The 21,484-nt window shown below is 39.9% G+C and overlaps 1 protein-coding gene across 3 annotated transcripts in view; it reads left to right on the top strand.

Annotated features, from left to right (window-relative positions):
* Positions 1 to 21,484, top strand: part of fhod3b (formin homology 2 domain containing 3b) — a 519,315-nt gene that overhangs the window by 265,388 nt on the left and 232,443 nt on the right. For all 3 annotated transcript variants that reach the window (XM_059945317.1, XM_059945318.1, XM_059945319.1), the window contains one exon: positions 1,765 to 1,870. In XM_059945317.1, the coding sequence (XP_059801300.1) occupies positions 1,765 to 1,870 (106 nt within the window). The remainder of the gene's footprint in view (positions 1 to 1,764; positions 1,871 to 21,484) is intronic.

Below are 21,484 nucleotides of genomic sequence, written 5' to 3'. Positions count from 1 at the left end.
TATGATAATTTCAAAATCAAAATTACAAGGATGTATTTTGCAACAGTTTTATTGCTCGATTATTCAGGAATATTATGGCACAGGTGATCAAATGGAGTTTGAGCTGAGTTGTTAAGCAGAGCTGAGTGTTACCACACTTGGAAAAACTCAAGTGAATAAAAGCTTATTAAGGTGTATCAGTTCAGTCTGAGAATAGGATTGAATGTTGAAAACCTGCATTGCTTACATTCTGGACCCTTTTGAGTTGGTTGCTAGTTGATATTTTAGTAATCCTTTGGCATAAAATTGCCACTCTAATCAATTCCGGGCAAGCTAAAAAAAAATTTTGCAGTGAGGTACGAGTTAAGAACATCCATATTTAGAGTGGTGTTTTTTTATTCCCTACCACCTGGAATGTGTTGGATGGTTTATGTGATGTAAATGTAGTAAGTGTGTAATATTCCAGCTGATATTCCATGCCATAGTACTGAAAAGACCAGAAAGATATCTCCAAGAGAAGAAAGTGCAGGGCATCAGATTAAAAAAGAAAGGAATAGGAAAGTTTCCCAAATATGAGAAGAATAATATGGAATGTGAATGGTTATTTCTAGAATTGGAATGCTATTTTCACCTGGCAGCAGGACACAATTGCCTTGAATGCTCCTTTCATGGGAAAGTGTTGGAATTGGAGTTAATTCATCATCAAGGAACCCCACCATGCTCTCTTCTCATTGCTGACACCAAGAGCCTTGGGTCAGGTTTCAGCAGGTTCAGGAGCAGTTACTACCCCTCAGCATCAGGCTCTTGGATCAGAGTGGATAACATCAGCCCCCTCCCCCCCCAACACTGAACTGATTCCACAACCTATGGACTCACTTTCAAGAACGCTACAACTCGCATACCCAATAGTTCTTAAGTTCTTATCCATTTAATAATTATAATTTATTATTATTCCCTCTTTTTTGTATTTGCACAATTTATTGCCTTTTGTGCATGGGTTGTTTATCTGTCTTTGCTGTGTGCATTTTTTAAAATCATTGATTGTGTTTCTTTGTATTTACTGTGAATGCCTGCAAGAAAACAGACTTCGGGGTAGTATATAATAAAATGTATGTACTTCCATCAGAAGTTTACTTTGAAATTTAATTGGGAAATGATCAGCACTAATTACTACTCATTACAAATTCAATCATTTACAGCTGAATTTAGGTACACATGGCTCTTATGCCCAAAATAGCTGTTTTATTTTTAATCCTTAAATTTGATTCTTTGCTTTTGGTATTTTCTTGAAGGTGCATACACATTAGATTGGATATAGACCAGTGAAATTTCACATTATAAGTTACTTGATTCAGTGAGGTAGAAAACTTTTCCCCTAGTTGCTATGGCAAAATATATTTGATGCTTCTACAATTGCATGTTTGGATGCTTAGAGTCAATATAGATGAGGGAAAAATTTTTCACACTGAGCTTCCTTGGGCTGACATTCTTGTACACAGATCTTCACCCTCTTCCCCCAACATAGACAGTGTGACAGAAAAAGTAATGAGCTCTTATCATCTAATTTAAAAGCTGAGTGAGTTTAAAATACGATTGAGAAACTATGTCTAAAACAAGTGTCTAAGGAATATATATTGTGGCAATATAGGGAGAAATTCTCTTTGGTTCTGCTAGTGAAAGTAGTTTCATTATTTAGCAGTAGGAAAAAATACAATTATTTCTGATTGTGTTTACGCAAATAATATGTTTACCATTTTTAATCTTGTTGTTTCCTAATTCCATTAGGACGACAAAGATTTGGTTCATGAGTTTGTCGTTGCTGAGGGTCTGACATGTTTGATAAAAGTTGGAGCAGAAGCAGATCAGAACTACCAGAATTACATACTGAGAGGTAAGCATAGCAATGCAATGTATTCCCACTGTCTCTTTAAAGGGAATACAGAGTTTATTTCTAAGTACATCCTATGTTGGAAATATTGCAGCTTCACTGAGTGGGAAGTTAAGTTATCAATCTGGCCCGATAGTTTTGGCAAGAGACCTTTTGTCATTGGGTTTCACACACCATGAAAGAGCTATACTTGTGAGCTCTGCTACTGTAATCTCTCTTTACCTCTTAGAATGTCTTGCAGGAAAAACATTTCAGCATCTGCTGATATCATTTTAAATATTTTAACCACATCTTCATCTTTGTTTATAAGGGAAAAAATGTCAAATTTGGTAAAAAGGTTCTATAACATGATTTCAATATCAACCTTTGAAGCTATTGTTGTAGTTTGATCATCAACACTGTAATATTGAGATCCAATTAATGGCACAGTTAGGAAATGTGAAGCAATCCCCTACATTAAGTTGCCTTCTACCTGTCTTATTATTAATTCCCAGGGGCTGTTGCCTCTTCCATTGAAGTTTCAACAGTACAAATAATAATCATTTGGTTCCACTGTGAGGTTTATAAAACAGAGTCATAACATACTCAGACACTGCAGCTGGTGTCAACTGAAGTTATCTTACATAGGTCTCATCTTTTTTGATCATTCCCCTCTTTGCTTTCTCTCTGCCACACTATCTCGCATGCGCACACAAAATAAAAGTAATCAAGTAATGAGTTCTTGTTGACTTTGATTTTTAAAAAATGACTGATTTTTAAATGCAGAAGTGCTTGGACTACTTCTGAGCATAATCAGAAATACAACTGTGTAGCTATTTATATGCTCGAGATCTGTTCTTTTTTTTTGGACGGGATAATAGTTTGGGACTCCTCATGAAAGGTCTCCGACCGAAATGTTGATTGTTTATTTCCCTCCATAGATGCTGAGTTCCTCCATTTTTTTTTTGTTTCCCTTTGTTGTCTTGTATAGGTTTGAGCAGATCAGCAGAATAACATCTGCTTTCTGAGTTCTAGATTTTCTTGTATAAACATCTCCATGGAGTAGAAATTTTGGTCAACTCAGCATAAAAAAAACAAGCTGGTGTTTCAGTGAAATCTTCTCCTTAATTTAAGTTCCATCCATCTTTGGTGTCTTCTAGAAAATGAGCCAGGTTGTTTACAGCCCTGGTTTCATGTTGGGAGCTCAAATTTTGAGCACCAAGACAATCTTGTCTTCCCTTTTGTGCGACATCATATAACACTCCTCCTGCTTCAGTGTATTTGATAAAGTAACCATCCTTGTGCCTTTGTTACCTTTAGGGTTGACATTCCACTCCTGCTGACATTCCTAGTTCTATTCCATTTAAGCTTGAAGTCATCCAAATGTGGTCAGCTTCTGTTCTAGCTATCATCATCCATTTCACATCTCAGTCTGATATTTAGTGGTTCCCTGTGCCTAAATTTTGAAATTACTAACTTACCACTATTCTCCCATTAATGGTGCAAGCTGTTCCTTGTTAGTTGATTCTTCCCTCCAAACAAATGCTTACAATTTGGAGACAAGTTTTGGAAGCATTCAGTACATTTTTATCCAACTGTTGAATGATCTCAGAGAAGCTTATAACTGTGTCATTGTTGCATACTTATATTTTTTCGAATCCACCTGTTACAGCTAAGAGATGCATGCAATCTTTCAATATTGTTAATGAAAGAATATTTAATATCACAATTCTCCCTGAGAATTCCAATCAACAAGAAGTTATTTTAAATAGATGTTTTAGTCACACTTTATTTGGAGTTGACATTTTATCTCAAATCATATGCCATCTGCTCCACAGCATTCATCTTTATGCTACTTGGGCATTCAATTAATTTCTAATTCTAGCTAGTTTTCATCATAGCAGAAATGTTCTAAGACTTCCTGCTGCTGTGAGGAGTTTGCACATTCTCCCTGTGACCGTGTGGGTTTCCTCGCACAGTCCAGAGACTATCAGTTGGTGAGTTAATTGATCATTGGAAATATGCTCATGATTTAGGTTAGGGTTAGAACAGGGGTTGCAGGGCAGTGAGTCTGCAAGGGCCTACTCTGTGTTTTATCTCAATAAATTTAAAAAAACACTTCAAAGAAGTGTCTTTAAATTCCAGACATAGTGGAGAGATCGTAACTTTACAACTACGACTTCCTTGGAGATCAGCTGCTGTTTTATCAGAGTCTATTGATTTCGCATCACTTAATATTCAGGTGTTATATTTCAAGCACCTCTGATTCTGTTTAGCTATGGTTTTATGACATCAGCAACAGGAATGTCAGAAATGGCGAAGATGTTGTGTTTGCCAGAGTACTGCTTTGGATCAGACATCCTTATCAACCATCTGATTATACGATGGCATGTCGAACGTTAAACGTGCTGGTGCTGTGGAAAAGTGTGACAGCTTGCTGCTATGTGGGTTCTAGATCATGGTTTATGTATCACTGATTACAGTTATGTAGGCCAGCATCTGGCATGATCAGGAGGGAAAAAAAACTAATCCGTTCATCTCGAAATGCCAAAAGAATTTATGTAAAGTTGCAGGTGAAATAGCAAGCAGTAATCAGTCTCCATGGCAACTTGCAGTGTGTCCTGTAAACTGGGTCAGGCTTTGAGTGCATAGGGAGGAAGACCTTCATTAGGTCAGATGTCCATTATTATTAACTTATGATTAAAGATGTTGTTTATAATTCATTGAGTACAATTTCTGAAGAGAATTAGAATCGGCAAAAATGGGAGTCTCAAACGTATAGTTCATCAGAATGGCAGAAGGAAGGTGAGACTGCTTTGGAAAGTAAGGCTTTGGAAAACTGTTAATGGAGTGATTTATCATGGGGTTATTCAAGGTTTCTTGTTTTTAAAGCTAAATATAATAAGATAACAGTCATTTTTGTTGTATGTAATTCAACATACATGAAGCGCTGGAGGAACTCAGCAGATGAGGCCGTATCTATGGAAATGAGTAAACTATCGGTGCTTTGGGCTGAGACCCTTCAGGACTCTTAACGACAAGTCATTATTGTATGTAATGATTTGTATTGTGACAATTATTAAATTAAGCTGAGTTGGTGAGTATTTGATTGTTACAAAATCTGCCATCAAAATTTACTTGTGAAATAAGTTCTTTACTCCTACAACAGTCTTGCATGGTTTCAGAACCTATCACTTGATAATCTTTCTTTCTACAAATACCATTCCCTCTGGCTAACAATCATAGAAAAAGAAAGATCCTGATAAACGTTGCCTCTCATTTTAGTATCAGTGTCTGAATAGTTTTCCACTTTTTGAAGTACTTAATAAGATATTATAAGCAATGGCAAAATGGAGGTCTCCTAATCGTAGTTTAATATGTATAATCTTTGGTATTTTTGTTTATTTTAGAAAATATTCCCCAAAAAAATTGTCATTGGTGAATTTGGAATGTGTTCTTCAGTCAGCTTACAGCACTGAGAATACACTTCAAAATAGAACAGCCAGATCAGTGAAACTCGAACAGGCAAACGAAGCAGCAAGAAATATTGACAGGTGGCCAGGCTGACAGAACCATTGAGCTATCTCTGGCCCACAGGTCATAATTTGAACAGCTAGATTAATGTAACTGCAGTTATTTATAGTTTGATCACTAATCAAGCAAGCCTTTATTTATTCATTTCCATTCTGTCTCCATCTCAACATAGGAATCCCTTTTAGGTCCTACCTTCTCCGTATGTCACGGCTGTGTGCTGTCTCCTGTGTGTGACTTGTGTTCCGGAGATGACGAAGCATGGAGAGAATAGTGACTCTTTATTCAAGGCCACATTGTGATGAACTAGCAGTAATGCATCAGTGGCTATCTGCTGTGGCACTGGGCCCTTTGCTTGGAGTCAGCATGTGGTAGCTGATTAAAGACTCTTTACCTATCACATCTGTGTGAGAGGCACTACGACTACTCCTGTTCCCCCTCCCCCTCCCTCCCTCCCTCCTCCAGCGTCGGGCACAATGACTGACTCTCCACTCCTCCTTCTCCCTCATCAGTGTATTCAGTTCATCTACATTAGCCGCGCTGCTTTCTTCTGGGAGTGTGTTGACCATATTCTTGGGAGGGCCCCCAGGGTTCATCCTCCCATGCTTGGGCTCCCATGAGATGACTAGGCTGGCAGGTAGCTCAGGGTGGCGTAGACAATGCCCCGCTAGTTGCAGTCTTCTGGCCTCGATTTTAGTAGCAAGCATCGGTAGGTTGTCAAAGAGCTTGATGTTTGTCATGTGCTGTTGCCAACTCACATCAAGAGCCATCCGGAGCATTCGTGTATAGCAACCATCTAATGACTTTCTCATGGTTTTGGTGAGTGTCCACGTCTTGCATCAGTATGTGAGAATGGACTCTATGACTGCTATGAAGATCCTCTTTTTGAGCGTTCTGGTCAGGTTCGACCTCCAGGTTTCCTTCATGTCGTTCATAGCTCTCCACGCCAGTGCCTTGTGAGAGGCAACTCTGAGCATAAACCCTTTTCCCTGCATTTTCTCTACAATTCCAGACATCTCACTGTCATTATCTTCGTGGGGCTACTTTTAAAAATAATGCAATTGAGAGGTTGGCCATGGAGCTGGCACTGACCTGTTGAGCAGTGGCAGCTGGTTTTGGACCCAATCTTAAAGAAAATTTCAGCAGTGATGGGGCACATCTGATAAAGTCAGCCTCCAGCAAAACATGTTCAGTCTTGAATCAAAAAGCCATGTCTGTGTAGCAATGTTTAATAGTTATAAGTACATGGAAACTAAAGTGGATATTTAGCTGAGGCAACACACACAAAATTCTGGAAGATCTCAGCAGGCCAAACTGCACCTATGAAAAAGAGTGAACCGTTGACATTCAGGCCGAGACCCTTCATCAGCACTGGAAAGGAAGGAGTCAGGCTCAGAAGGTGGGGGGAGTGGAGGATAAAGTACAAGGCGGCAGGTGAAATGGGGAGAGGGTGAGGTAAAGAGCTGGAAAGTTGGTGAAAGAGATAAAAGGCTGGAGAAGGGGAAATCTGATCGGAGAGGACAGAAGGCATGGAGGAAGGGAAGTGGAGGAGCTCCAGAAGGAGGTGATGGGCAGGTAAGAAGAGAAAATGAGAAAAGGAAAGAGGAATGGTGAAAGGGAGGGTACAATTACTGGAAGTTTGACAAATTTATGTCCTGATGAAGGATGTCAGCCTGAAATGTTGGCTGTTTACTCTTTTCCATCGATGCTGCCTGCCTTGCTAATAACATTTTGTGTGTTGCTTTGGATTTCCGGCATCTGCAGATTTTCTTGCGTTTGTGGCATGCATACCTGTTTTTTGTCCCATTGATAGGATGTTTTCAATTTATGTATATGGTTTATATACTATTACAGAATGTTAGGCAAGGGACAACAATATCTCCAAAGAATTGTCGACCAATGCAGATAACAATTTCTGATGCAGCATTTCTTTTGGAAGATTTCTGGCAAAATGAGTTACTGGCATTCCAGTTGCTGGGTACTACCGTATCAGCAGGTTTTAATATTTGCTCATGTACGTCTTGGACATCACCTGTGTGTGTTCCATTACTAGAATTATATTTACTCTTCCCATCTTTGTACCTCTCCCATCACGGACCCAATTTTATTTTCTTAAACTCCCAACATTCCTACTCCCACAAAAAGGGTAATGATCTTCAGCACCCATATCAAGGTTACAGTCTAAATCTAGCCCCATTAGACTCACTGAACCTGGTCCCTGTATACTGAACAATGGCAGTGGGCTTTGGACCCAAACATTTTTCCCCCACCTGTTATGCAGCACACAAAGAGATGGTGTCTATAGCACTTAAATAGTTAATTGCACAAAATATTTGCTTTTCCTGCTCTTCCAACTCTCAGTCCTTGAAACCACCTACCAAAGTTAGACTCTGGAGAGGCATTGTGCCATAAAGTGTTAATGGACATGAACGTCAATAGATGCCTTGGCTGTTACTGAAACTTGGAGTGACAAGCCCCTGACCAATGTAATCATTGCAACAAGCAGCAGTGAACCTTCAGTACACCCGTGTAAACTACCCAGCAATTTCTATACCTTTCTGCTTAGGGAGTAAGGGCTTAGAAACTATTATATTCTTTTATACAGCCAATTACATCCTTTGCAGAAAAAAATTCCATTTAGTAAGATAATCTAGCAGTGCTGAATTTATCATTAATAAATGGTAAATAAAATCATGAATACTGCTATAGAGTCGGGTTCAATTTACTGGGCGAGAAGCATTTACATTCTGTTTGTAGAATTATTTTGTGATATCCCTCCATGCTTGTTAGTTTTTACAATATTGTTTATGGTTTTAAAAAAGAATTAGTTATTCTGATGTTTCACTGAGAAAATACATCATTAGCTTTGAATTGGGCCTGAGGAAAGTGAGGTCCACATTAATCAGCAGTCTGGGCAAAAGTAACTCCTGTCAGCTGGGTTCCGGTAGGGGTAACCATAGTCCTGGAAGAAGGCAGAAAAACAGTGGATTTTGGAGATCTAAAATGGAAAAATAAGGCTTTGAATGCTCAGTAGACCAGGCAACATCTGAGGGAAGAGAAACACTTAATGGTTTGTGTCAAAAACTATTCATTAGAACTTTTAATTTCAAAATTAACCCCATTTAAAATAATAAGTGTACACAGACAAAACAGTGCAAAACAACTTGTACATTTGTAGTCAACACATTGAGATATAAACTACTTGTAAAGAGAAAAGCAACAAAGTTACAGTGCCACTTTGTGGCCCCTGAGGTGATTCACCCTTTATATTGTTCAGGGTGCTTCAGTAGCAAACTCTACCCCTCCATGTGCGGTAATGAAAGGACCCAAGATATGATCCTCCACAGCATCTTAGCATTTTATAACTGCCTCTGGGAAAGGAAAGGGATGTATTTGCCTGGTCTCCTGGTCTTAATCACCCCCAGTCAGTGACTCTGGCCGGTAAATGTAATTTCTTGGGAAAGATTGTGCAGGCAAGGTGAACCGCAAAACACTAGCGGTTAAATTTTGTTATATTCATCGTTTGCTCTTTGTAGCCTGGTGCTCAACAAGAATGGGTATCTTTTGGGGAAGATTAGAGGATTGAATAGATAAGTTTTTCATGACATTTTGGGCTTCAAACAGGAAGAGAGGGATTACTGTAAGAAACAGTTCAAGCGGTTGTACTTTAAGACAGTCTTTTTTAGGGGGTTCTGGGCCTTTTAAAAGGCACAAAGAAACAAATGGGTTCAGGAGGCCTTCAAAATAATACAGTGGACGAGAAGATGTGCAGGCCTTTGGAACCACCAGTTAAACTTGTGCTTAGAGCACCAGACATTTCCCTAAAGCTTCAGGCTGTGGTAGACTTTTATTTTGCTGCTGCTTTGTATTAATTGAAGGCGATCTACGGTTAATAATTTTGTAGAACTATCACTTTAGATCTAGAAATAACTGGAAAGGTTATGGTTCGGAGCATATCTCATGAGAGCCCAGAGGTATTTGCCTTGTAAAGATGTGAATTTTAGGAAATTAAAACAACCTTGTGTAACTCTGGTTTATTTGCCTTTAGATTCTAAGTGTCGCTCATCTCCAGTAGACACTGTCTGCTAGCTGTGGTTATTTTCTCAAAGGAGTGAAATTGAGCTACATATACCAGACTAGCCATAACAAATAGACTGCTGCCTTTCCTGAGCAAGGCATCACCCGAGTGTAAGGGTGGCAAGTTGTTAACATTTGGGTTAATAAGATCTAGTTTCTTAATCAGATGTTTCGAGTACCTTTTAAACAAATACTGATCAGTGAAGTTGGTCAGGTCTTGTGCTCTAAGAGAGTGACTGAATGCTAATGTTGCCTGTCGACCAGAGTTTGTCTCATTATTGTAGTGCTTTAATTCTTGTGAATGTTTATTTTGTTGCAGCACTAGGTTAATGTATATTTAAGAAACTTATAAATTACTAAGGCAAAGTTTAGTGGCTTATTTGTTTAACTGGTTATGCTGGGTTAGGGATTTATTTAACAGAGCTTGCATTAAGGAAATCAAAGCCATGACCTAGAATATTTCCTTTTGATCAAAGGTTCTCTCAAATTTTATCCTGCAACACATTTTCCCATTTTGTGCATGTATTTTCAGATTTGACCCAGAACTGTTTAAGTGATTGTTTACAACAACAAACTTCAGCCTGCTTTGTCTCATTATCCATTTGAAATGCAAGGAAAGGAAGCCTCCAGAAACAACTGGGTGGTGTGTGTGTGTGTTGCTTTGGATGGGAGTGGTGGATATTGACATTTTAACTATGTTGTATAAGTGGGCATCACCTCCCCCCCCCCCCATGCTTCCAAATCCCTCAGATGTTGCATCTATGTTTTTGGACATGGTCAGCCTCCAGCACTCCTTGCCCAAAAGGGGTAAGGGAAAATCACTATTCACTTCTGCCCCGAGGTCAGTATGATTACTGCATCAATCGATGAGCTTATTGCTCATAGTCAACAAGCACTAGTGTGTCAGTTTCACAAGTACTAGATCAATTACCAGTAAGCTGATCAGTAGAATAGATGAGCTAATTGTAGGATTAGAAACATAGAAAACCTACAGCACAATACAGGCCCGATGGTCCACAAAGTTGTGTCAAACATGTCCCTATCTTGGAAATTACTGGGCTTCCCCATAGCCCTCTACTTTCCTAAGCTCCATGTACCTATCTAAAAGACCCTTTCGTATTTGCCTCCACCACCGTTGCCGATTAGGAAAAATTGAATTGACTTTATTACTTAATGTATTTCATATACATGAGGAATAAAAATCTTTACATTACATCTGTCTAATTGTGCAATGTGCAATTTATATTTATTTATGATAAATAGTATGTACAACGGGGCAGTCAATATAACATAGAAATACAATTGTGTCAGCATGAATTAATCAGTCTGATGGCCTGGTGGAAGCAGTTGTCCTAGAGCCTGTTGGTACTGGCTTTTATCCTGTAGTACCGTTTCCCAGATGGTAGCAGCTGGAACAAGGATTGCAGTGAAATAGAAACCAGGGCATAAGAAAGTAAATATAATATCAATAATGTAATAACTGATTTTGTGCCTTGTCCAATCTCCTGATTGATAGCTTTTTCTCATAATCTTTGCATCCAAAACTTCTATTCAGCTGTCTCTTGACTCCACATGGTGACTGAAGCATCCCCTGTGGCAGAGATTTTTGAAATTAAGTTGTCCTAAGTACACAGCTCTTTCATCCCAAGGAAAAGTCTCCAACTCTGGACTTCCCACTAAGTGGAAACAGGTTGTCGACATCTACTCTGCTGGAGTCATTAATTGGTCCAGAAGAAATTTGGGACGTTTGAGGTGTGATATTGTGATCTGTAGGTTGACAAGTGGAATGACTGAGCTAATAAAGTGGAGGACCATAAAATACAGGAAAATGTAAAGAAGCTGACAGGTTAGGGTGATAAAAGGCCAGCAGCATTGGACAAAGATAAGCACCTGAATAAAGTGATAGCTTGAAGTGCTTATTTTGGTAGTAGGCAATCAGTGGGCACATAATCCTTGGAAGGTAAGTAACTAAGAAGAACAGGGTGAAATATGATCTGCAAATATTAATCCAAAAATTACTGCAGCATAGCAATCTGACAAGGCCAAGGAAGTGCTGTGCTTCACTGCAAAATGCAAATGCAGGTTTTATTGTTGACTTTGGTTGTAATGGCCCAGGAAGTCATGTGAACTTCTGGTCTCCATGTTACGTAGGGTACTGAAGCATTGAGGGTGTGCAGAAAAAGTTTCCCAAAACTGGGAAAATCAAACCATCAAGAAAGGTTTAAGAAAACTTAAAGATATTTTCTGGAAAAGGAATTGTTAAATGATTAGAAATAAAAAGAAGTTCATTTTATATTATTGTGAAATGTTGAACAGAATATGGAGAAACATCTGTCACTTGAGAGTGATTTTTGGAAGAGGAGTAGATATGATTGTCAGCTGGACATGAGTTTGGAGTGTCTCTTTGCTCAAAGCTCTCGAAGTTGTAATTTGCTCCCACACCAATTGACTTAAGATTATAGCATTCATGCTTTCAGAGGAAGGTTGCTATTTGGATGACCAAGAGGTGGGTGTTGGCCAATGGAAAATGAGAGAGGAACCAATTGAAATGGGAGAATCTTTAACACAAATGGCTTGTTAATGTACAAGTACATCCTACCCAGTTTGATCTCCCAAAGCCAGCTTATTTTCGCACCAACAGCCCAGTAAAGATGAATAAATATGGATATAAACAGTGGTCAGATTATGTAGTAGTTCTTTCCTGGGCCCATAACAGAGATCTGAAGGTTGGTCCTTTTATCTTCCAGTGATACCAGCCAACACAACACATATTGGGGATAAAAAATTTCTGGTCACTGTTAAACGTATAACTTTCAGATTGAGCAGATATTTGAGGTTTGTTGGTAAAGTCCGGATGTGCTTTTGAAAGCTGCAGAATGGAGTGTGAGGAAACAGAGAGAGAATATGTTACATTCTAGACACTTATAACTTTGCATGGACTTGGAAGGCTGAGCAAGAAGATAAAGCAAAAGTAAAATGGTTCAATGGAAAAAATCTTCAGTTATAATAATAATTGGAATGATAGTGAAGTTATCTTGAATACAGTTCGGCTGAAATATTGTTTTAGTCAATTAGCATGAAAAAGTGGAGTGCCTGCACGTTAACCTGCTTGGGGAAACTAAATCTTGGCATCAATATAATGGTTGCAGGATGAAAGTTTTACTGCAGCTCGTTTGTGGAATGGAGAGTATAATTTTCATGCGATATTCCTCAAAGATTTATTTACATTTGTTGGAGATGCCATTGACTGGATAAACCTGTACATGATTACTTTGAATAAAGAATTCAGAAGTGTCAAGGGATTTCTTATTCACATCATTTTGTATTTCTGATCCAAATACAAATGATTCCTGAACTATTTGACTTTTTCATCTGTCACATTTTTGTTGTACATCTAAATGTTTACTATCACGCATTTTGGTGACATAGTTCTTAGTAAATATGTATTTAGGCATTGAAGTTTCCTGGGTCAGTGACTGATTTGATGATTGAAACTAACTATTTTTTTGGACTCTGCTTTAGGTGATTGAGAAATGATGCAGTGTACTGGAGGGCTGGCAGTTAGAGTTGATTTAGCTTCTCATGAGATAAATCATTTCTACAGGAAAGTAAAATTACAGCTGGTAGAAGGAGAGTTTCTGCCAATGGAGTCTCCAGATGTATATTAAGTCTGTTTTGCATCTTTAGATCCAGCCAAAGATTGATTGTCAACTCATTGAAGTGGGTTTAAATTGTTGCTTGTACCAAGTAGAATAAATGCTTATTGTTTCAATTCTATGAAATCTTATTTTGCCTGGACATGGGCAAATGTTTGGCTGATCATAGTTAAAAGGAAAATCAATTTTCAGAGCTGTTATTTTTGTTGCCTGTTTTGTGATTATCATTTCATCTGTCAGTTTTATGTTGGAGCAATCCATTTGCCTGTTGTAGTTTCTCTTGCATAGTTAAAGAAATTAGACGTATATGTTTCGCAGTTTAGAAGAATGAGGAATAATCTTACTGAAAAATGTATGATCCTTAAGGGACATAAGGACAGATGTCAAAATTTTTCAGCAAGTTGGATGCACTCAAACAAAGGGATGTAGTGACAAGATTAGGGAGTGGTCATTTAAAATTAAGGTTGTAGAAATTTTGTTGCAGACCAGCTGAATCTCTGGAATCTTCTTTCATGAAGGGTTGTGTATGTTCAATTATTGGTGGTATTTAAAAAGGAAGTTGTGTTTTTTTTAAAGACACAGTAATTGAGAATACAGCATATGTTCTGAGAGGGCTAGTATGAACCTGTACTCATAGTCATACAGCACAAAAAATAGGCCTTGTCCATGCTACGTTCATGCCAGTCATTCATCTATGCTAATCCTATTAACTAGCCTTTCCATGTCCTGACATCGCAAGTGCTCATCCAGATTCATTTAAAGTCTGACAGTACCTGCCTTCTGTACCGTGTCAGGTTGTGTATTCCTGATTCCAACCAACCCCTGGGTGAAAATATAATTCTTCAGCTAGAAGCCCTAACAGTTGTTAGAAGTCTTTGTCCTCTAGTTTGTAATACCTCTGTTATGGGTGGTGGGGGGGAGGAGAGTGGGGACATTTCTCACTATTTACCCTATCGATGCCCTTCATTTTGTGTACCTTTAATCATGTCTCCTCTCAGCTTCCTCTGTTCCAAAGACTGACAAACAACTAATGTGCATAAGATCTGCCCATGAAATGTCACTGTATCACCTTCTCCATCTTGAAATGTTCATACTTCAAAAGGTCTTAGTGTATTCTTATTACCAACAGTAGAGGGTGCTTACATTAATTATTCTTCATCCATTTCTCTGATATTCTAAGGAGCTGCATTACATTGGTACTGCAGAGATTTCGTCAGAGTATCTTCTCTGTAACAATTGTATACAGTACTCTTTCCCATCATCTACCTTGCCATTTTTTTTTGAAGGAATAATGTTGCTTAATTGCTGAATACATTCTTCAGTTACTGAATGCAATATAAATGACAGTCTTTGGTAGAATTAATAATTCTTCCAATGGATTTATATGAAATGTTTGCTTTGTCCATTTACCTCCCTCTTCCCCGTCCCCCTCACTCCTTCCCCTGTTTAGATGCTACCTGACCTGAGTATTTTCAGCACATTGGATTTTATTGTCTTTCAAAGGTTCTGAATTATGTGATAAATCAGTAACCCTGATCAAACATAGCTCACTGCAATGTTCTGTCTTATGCCCATCCCTTCCCAATTCTGATGAGGGGTCTAAGCCTCAAACGTCGACCCCATGCCATGGATGCTATCTGGCTTACTGCGTTTCTGCCAGCATTTTCTGTGTGTTGCTCAAGATTTCTAGCATTTAAAAAATCCCTTGTGTTATCACTGAAATACGGAAGCTTTTCTCTTTTAAACACGACGAAGTCTGCAGATGCTAGAAATCCAAAGCAACGCGCAAAAAAATGATGGAGGAACTCAGCAGGTCAGGCAGCATCTATGGAAATGAATAAACAGCCCACGTTTCAGGCTGAGGCCCTTCTTCAGGACTGAGAAGGAAGGGGGATGATGCCAGACAAAAAAGGTGAAGGGAGTGGAAGGAGACTAACTGGAAGGTGATAGGTGAAGCCCCGTGAGTGGGAAAGGTCAAGGGCCAGAGAAGAAAGAATCTGATAGGAGTGGAGTGTGGACCTGAGGAGAAATAAAATGAGGAGGGGTTCTGGGGGGAAATAATAGATAGGTGAGAAGAGGTAAAAGGTAGAATGGGGAATAGGGAAAGGGGGGATTTTTTTTTAGAATACGTACACAACGCTGGAAGAACTCAGCAGGTCAGGCAGTATCTGTGAGAAAAGAGTAGCCAACGTTTCGGGCCGAGACCCTTCATCAGGAATGGGGGGGGGGGGAAGAGAGGGCCGAAGCCCAGTAATAGAGATAGGGGAGGGGGTAGGGCCTAGAGGCGCTAGGTGGAAAATCAATCAGAGGAAAGATGAAGGGGGGAGGGGATAAGCATGAAAGAACTATAGAGATAAAGAAACAGAAAGTTAAAAGGGGAGAGAGGCAGAGAGGGACCTGGGATAGGGGAAGGGGGAGGGGGAGGGAATTACCGGAAATTGGAGAATTCAATGTTCGTACCACCAGACTGGAGGCTACCCAGACGGTAGATGAGGTGTTGCTCCTCCAGCCTGAGTTTGGCATCATCATGGCAGTAGAGGAGGCCACGTATGGACATATCTAGATGGGAATGAGAGGCAGAGTTGAAGTGGGTAGCAACCGGGAGGTCCTGTCTATTGTGATGGATGGAGGAGCGTAGGTGCTCGACGAAGCGGTCCCCCAATCTGCGTCGGGTCTCACCGATGTAGAGGAGGCCGCACTGGGGGCACCGGATGCAATAGACAACTCCAGCAGACTCGCAGGTGAAGTGTTGCCTCACCTGGAAGGACTGTCTGTGGCCCGGAATGGTGGTAAGGGGGGAGGTGTGGGGACAGGTATAGCATTTGCGCTTGCAGGGATAAGTGCCAGGTGGGAGTTCTGTGGGGAGAGACGTGTGGACCAGATAGTCGCGGAGGGAACGATCCCTGCAAAAAGCTGAGAGGCGTAGGGAGGGAAAGATGTGCTTGGTGGTGGGGTACTGTTGAAGGTGGCAGAAGTTGCGGAGGATGATGTGTTGGATCTGGAGTCTGGTGGGGTGGTAGGTGAGGACAAGGGGAACCCTGTCCCTGTTGTGGTGACGGGAGGATGGGTTAAGGGCTGAAGTGTGGGAAGTGGAGGAGATGCGGGTGAGGGCATCTTTGATGACACCAGAAAGGAAACCACAAACCTGAAAGAAAGAGGACATTTGAGAAGTCCTGGAACGGAAAGCCTCATCCTGGGTTTTTTTTAACTGGAAGGTGAATTCATGCCTTCAGGTCAGAAGTTACCCAGACAGAATATAAGGTGATGCTCCTCCACCCTGAGGGTGGCCTCCCATTGGCACAAGAGGACCAACATATCAGAATGGGAAATGGATTTAAAATGTTTGGCCACCAGGCCGTTCTGGAGCAGATGTGCTGGACAAAGCAGCCCTCCAATTTACAATGTGTCTCATCAATATAGGGGAGGCTGCAGTAGGGGCACTGGACCTAGATGATGACCCCAGCAGTTTTGCAGGTGAAGTGTTGCCCCACATGGAGAGACTGTTAGGGGGACTGATTGGAGGTGAGGGAGGAGGAGTGTTGGCAGGTGTAGCATTTGGGCAATTGCCATCTTCTTTGATGTGTAGCATTCTTTCTGCATCACTCATCAGCTTATTCCTGAAAGGCGAGTTTTTGGAAATAACTTGCTGTGGCATTTCATCACTGAGGTTTTACCTTTTTGATAGTAATAAGGCTTAAATGCTCATTGCAGCTTTTGTGCTGGATTTGGTAAACAATGCTGAGTGGGATCCCGCTGAACCATTGTTCCCTGAAATTCAGCGTGGAACTGGAGGTCCTCCCATCTGCCATCCTTGTGCTCGTATTGCAGCGTTTTTAGTCATTTAGGATTGACAAAGGATGGGGATTGGAGAAATTTTTGGAGTGATGATGAGAGCTAATGGAGAAGATTTACTAACTCAGGGACTCAGAGAACGCAGTGCTGCTGCATTTTCCAATATATTGTCAACAACTGCAATTCTGCATTTCAAACTTTCACCTTGAGCAGTTGCAAATCATTTTAATATGGTTGAATGTTAGGGACTTCATAACAACTGTGCAGGGTCAATTCCTTTCATTGGGAATATAACTCTAGGAACATCTTGCTAATTTATGAACTGACTTCTTTCACAGCATGCACCTGCAATAACCTCAGCCAGGCAAACATTCCACATTAATAAGGCAAAGCTGAATGCGCTATTCTAACTGTTACAGTCCTATGGAAGACTGTCTTCAGGTTGCCCTGACAGGGTGTGGGGGGGAGGATAATGACAGAACTACACACTCAGAATCTTCTGACATCAAGAGGAATGAAGCCCTTTGTTGGAATAGCACCAAAGAACCAGGCATTTACCTGTTGACTTTTCTCTTATGAATACCATTTGTCCTGCTGTGCACTTCAAATAATTTTAAAGCCTAAGCTCGTGAAGCTGGAAGTTACTGTCAAGGATTAATATCGGGTGAATGCTAATTCTGGTCTTATTGCATTTTTTTGAGTGCTTTGTTAGCAGGCCTGCATTCCAGCCCCTCTTTCTTTTTTTAAATTCCCTACCGCTGGAAGTTTTAGTCGTGTCCATCAGAATTCTCAGAAGTCCTTGTTGCCTAATGATCTAAAAAATAAGTCATAACATGTAATGATATCTCTATCATGAAGTCTCAATCTGTTTGGAACTTCAAATTTGTTCAGCTACATTTTGATAGTATCTAACCTCTGAGACCAGGTGTACTACTTTAACATCTGTAACTACAGTTATCTGATTGGACGCAGCCTGCTGTCATATACTCAACAGATCAGCCTGGTTGATGCATATAACTCGACCCGAGAAGGAATATTTATCAGAAAAGGATATCTGTCAAATGTATGACTGATTTTTAAAAATTTTGTAGGTGAGATATACATACATGAATATATAAATGCAATTTGATCAGTTATAAATTCACTGGATCTTAGTATTTTCCCCTGTAGAACACGTCACTATTAGCTGTACTAAATACCTCTGAAGTCTCAACTTTAGGTACCAATAATTTAATTGGCTCACTCATCCAAATAGATTTCATATCATCCTGTCTTACATCATGTTCTGCGTTTGTTGTTTCAACAAAGTTATCACCTAAATGGATCATTTTACATATTATAAATGCCAAATACTTAGATAAAACTTAACACGGGATTACAGTATATGTTCTTATTAATCTCAATAGTGATTACAATTATACAAAGTTCTTGGTATATTACTCAATACCACAAACAATAGTATCCAACATCATGCCTCTGCTTTCAAATTGTCTTGCTTCTTGACCGTCACTTTTGGCCTTTCCTCATACCAGCTGCCCATTGTGCAGGTACAATATCGTTCTTTTTCTCTGGATCTTCAGGGCTTTCAGTAGTGCCCTGAAAGTTTTCAGTTTTTGTTTCATCCTGACTGTGCTGTACTGAGCTGACATTAGCAAGTCCATACCAGCTATAATATCTGTCCTCAGTCCTTCAGATGTTTTGAACCACTCTGATACAGTCCTTTCAAGGTATCCAATTTAGGAATTCTGTGAGGGCAAATAGCTTGTAGGCATTGAGCTCTTTTCCAAAGCCTGTGTGGATTTTCTGTTGTTTCTCCCAGCCTCTGATGATGTTACTTCACCGCAGCCACTCTAATGGAATTTATCACTTCTCATTTTGGATATCGCTCCCTTGGCTTGAAATCCTGTGAACTATCTCACATCAACAATTTTGTATAATTGTAATTACTGTTGGTGTTAAGTTTTTTAGAATAGATAATATGATACATTCTCAGTTAATATTTTAAGAGTACAGACTTTTTCTCTGCACTGTTTGCCTTCAAAGTTTATAAATAGTCCCATTGTTCAGCGACATCTCCAACTTTGACTACTTATTTTGGGCCATCTTTCACTAGCTCCATGCTCCAAACTTCTTTCCTACTGCTACACCTCACCCCGATTACCATGTAAACACAGTTTGTAACTTTACTTTGAACATCTGCTTCTCTTTCTTGCATTGGCTTCTACAGGTGCCTCTGTAATGAACACTTTCATTACAAGCACTGGTGGCCTGGAGGCAGTCTGTCCTGGTGTTGGAGGCCTGGTCTCTGTCGATGTGAGGGGGAGGGTGGGAAAATGGCTTGTTTTGCTGTTGTTTTGTTTTGTTGTTCTGTTGAACATTGTGGGCATGCTGAGTTGGTGCTGGAATGTGTTGTGATTTATGGGTTTGTCCCAGCATATCCTTGCGTGTGTTGACTATTCATTCAGACAACACATGTTTCTATGCATATGTGATAAATAATTCTAAATCTGTACAATTTCAGTCTTGCATTTGTTTGCTATGGTGATGCAAGAGATGCAGAGAAGTAAACATGTCCAGCCTATGCTATCAAACTCCTAAACAACCAGCACTGCAAATCAATGTTACTTGAATAATACCATGAAACAGGACATAACCCTTTCCTCATAGCTGCCATCAGGGAGGAGATGTATGAACCTGAAGACCCATTTAACATGTTAGGAACAACTTTTTCCCCTCTACCATCAGATTTCTGAATGGCCCATGAATATTACATTGATATTCTTCTTTTGCACTATTATACTTTATTGTAACTTATTATAATTTGTTAGGCCTACACTGTAGTACTGCCCCAAAGCAACACATTTCATGACTAATGTAAGTCACAGTAAACCTGATTCTAATTCTGACTGCATTTGATCTCATGGAACGTATATTCTTACATTCATTTAATCTGTCTTCCACTCTGGTCCTTCTGAAATAACTCCCTACATCCTAAAACGTGACTTCTCCACCATAGTGTGTGGAGTTCCAAACAGCGTTTTCGTTGTCCTGCATGTCTGCTCTCATCTGCCATTAACATCCCCACCAACCCAAAGCTGGTATAGAATAAAGCTTCAGTTGACTTGGTACTCACCTTCCATCCCTCCAGAATTTGCTTTCAAAATATTATATTTAACTGTTTCTATCAGTTCCAATATGATCACATCATCAATTACATCTTCCCCTTGGATCACCTGGACATTGTGACTACCTATACCAGGATGCTGTTTATTGACTATAGCTTAACATTTAACACAGCCATTCCTATAGTTCTGATCAAAAAGATCCAAAAGCTGGGCCTCTGTACCTTGCTGTGCAACTGCATTCTCGACACCTTAACTGATAGACCACAATCTGTGCAGATCGGAAACAGCGTCTCCACCTCACTGACAATCAACACTGGCGCACCTCAGGCATATATGCTTAGCCCACTGCTCTACTCTCTGCAACCATGACTTTGTGATTAGGTGTAACTCAAATGCTATCTATAAATTTGCTGGTGATACAACCATCCTTGGTTGAATTTCAGATGGCGACAAGAGGGTGTACAGGAGTAAAATGTATCAGCTGGTTGAGTGGTGTCATACCAACAACCTTGCACCCAGTGTCAGTAAGACCAAAGAACTGATTGTGGATTTTAGAAAGGGTGAGATGAGGGAATACACACCAATCTCATAGAGGGATCAGAAGTGGAGAAGGTGAGTTATTTCATGTTCCTGGGTGTCAATATCTCTGAGGATCAAACCAGGATCCAACATATCGATGCAGTTATATTTCATTAGGAGCTTGAGAAGATTTGGTATCTCAACAAAAACACTCAAAAATTCTACATATATACCATGAGAGCATTCTAACTGGCTGGATCACCATCTGGTATCGGGGGGGTGGAGGAGCTACTGTATAGGATTGAAGTAAGCTGCAGAGAGTTGTAAACTTACACAGCTCCATCATGAGCACTAGCCTCCGTAGTAACCAAGACATCATCGAGGATCAATGCCTCAAGAAGGTGGTGTCCATCATAAAGGACCCCAAACTCCCAGGTCATGTCTTGTTCTCATTGCTACCATCAGGAAGGAGGTAGGCAAGTGTGAAGGAAGGACCTCACTCAATGATTCAGGAGCAGCTTCTTCACTTCTGCCATCCAATTCCTGAATGGACATTGAACCCATGAATACTACCTCATTACTTTTTTAAAAAATTCTGTTTTTACTATACCTATTTAATTTAATCTTTTTGTGTGTGTGTGTGTGCGCGCGCAGATGCGTACACACTGTAATTCAGCCTTTTCTCTATTATGCATTGCATTGTACTGCTGACGCAAGGTCAACCAATTTCATGACATCTGCAGGTGATTCGGATTCTTCATATTTGAGAAGCAGAAATAAAATTCTGTCACCGGCATTTTGTCCGTAACATAATTCAGATTACTTTTTCTTGAACACAAGTTAAAGAAAATATTCTTAACTGCACTGTGTTCAAGAAATTATACCAGTTTCTTAAACTTTGAACAATGTTTAATTTCCAGTTTCACTGTATCTTCTGA

Source organism: Hypanus sabinus, chromosome 20, assembly GCF_030144855.1.
Source record: "Hypanus sabinus isolate sHypSab1 chromosome 20, sHypSab1.hap1, whole genome shotgun sequence".
NCBI lineage: Eukaryota > Metazoa > Chordata > Chondrichthyes > Myliobatiformes > Dasyatidae > Hypanus > Hypanus sabinus.
This window is presented reverse-complemented; position numbering and strand designations above follow the sequence as displayed.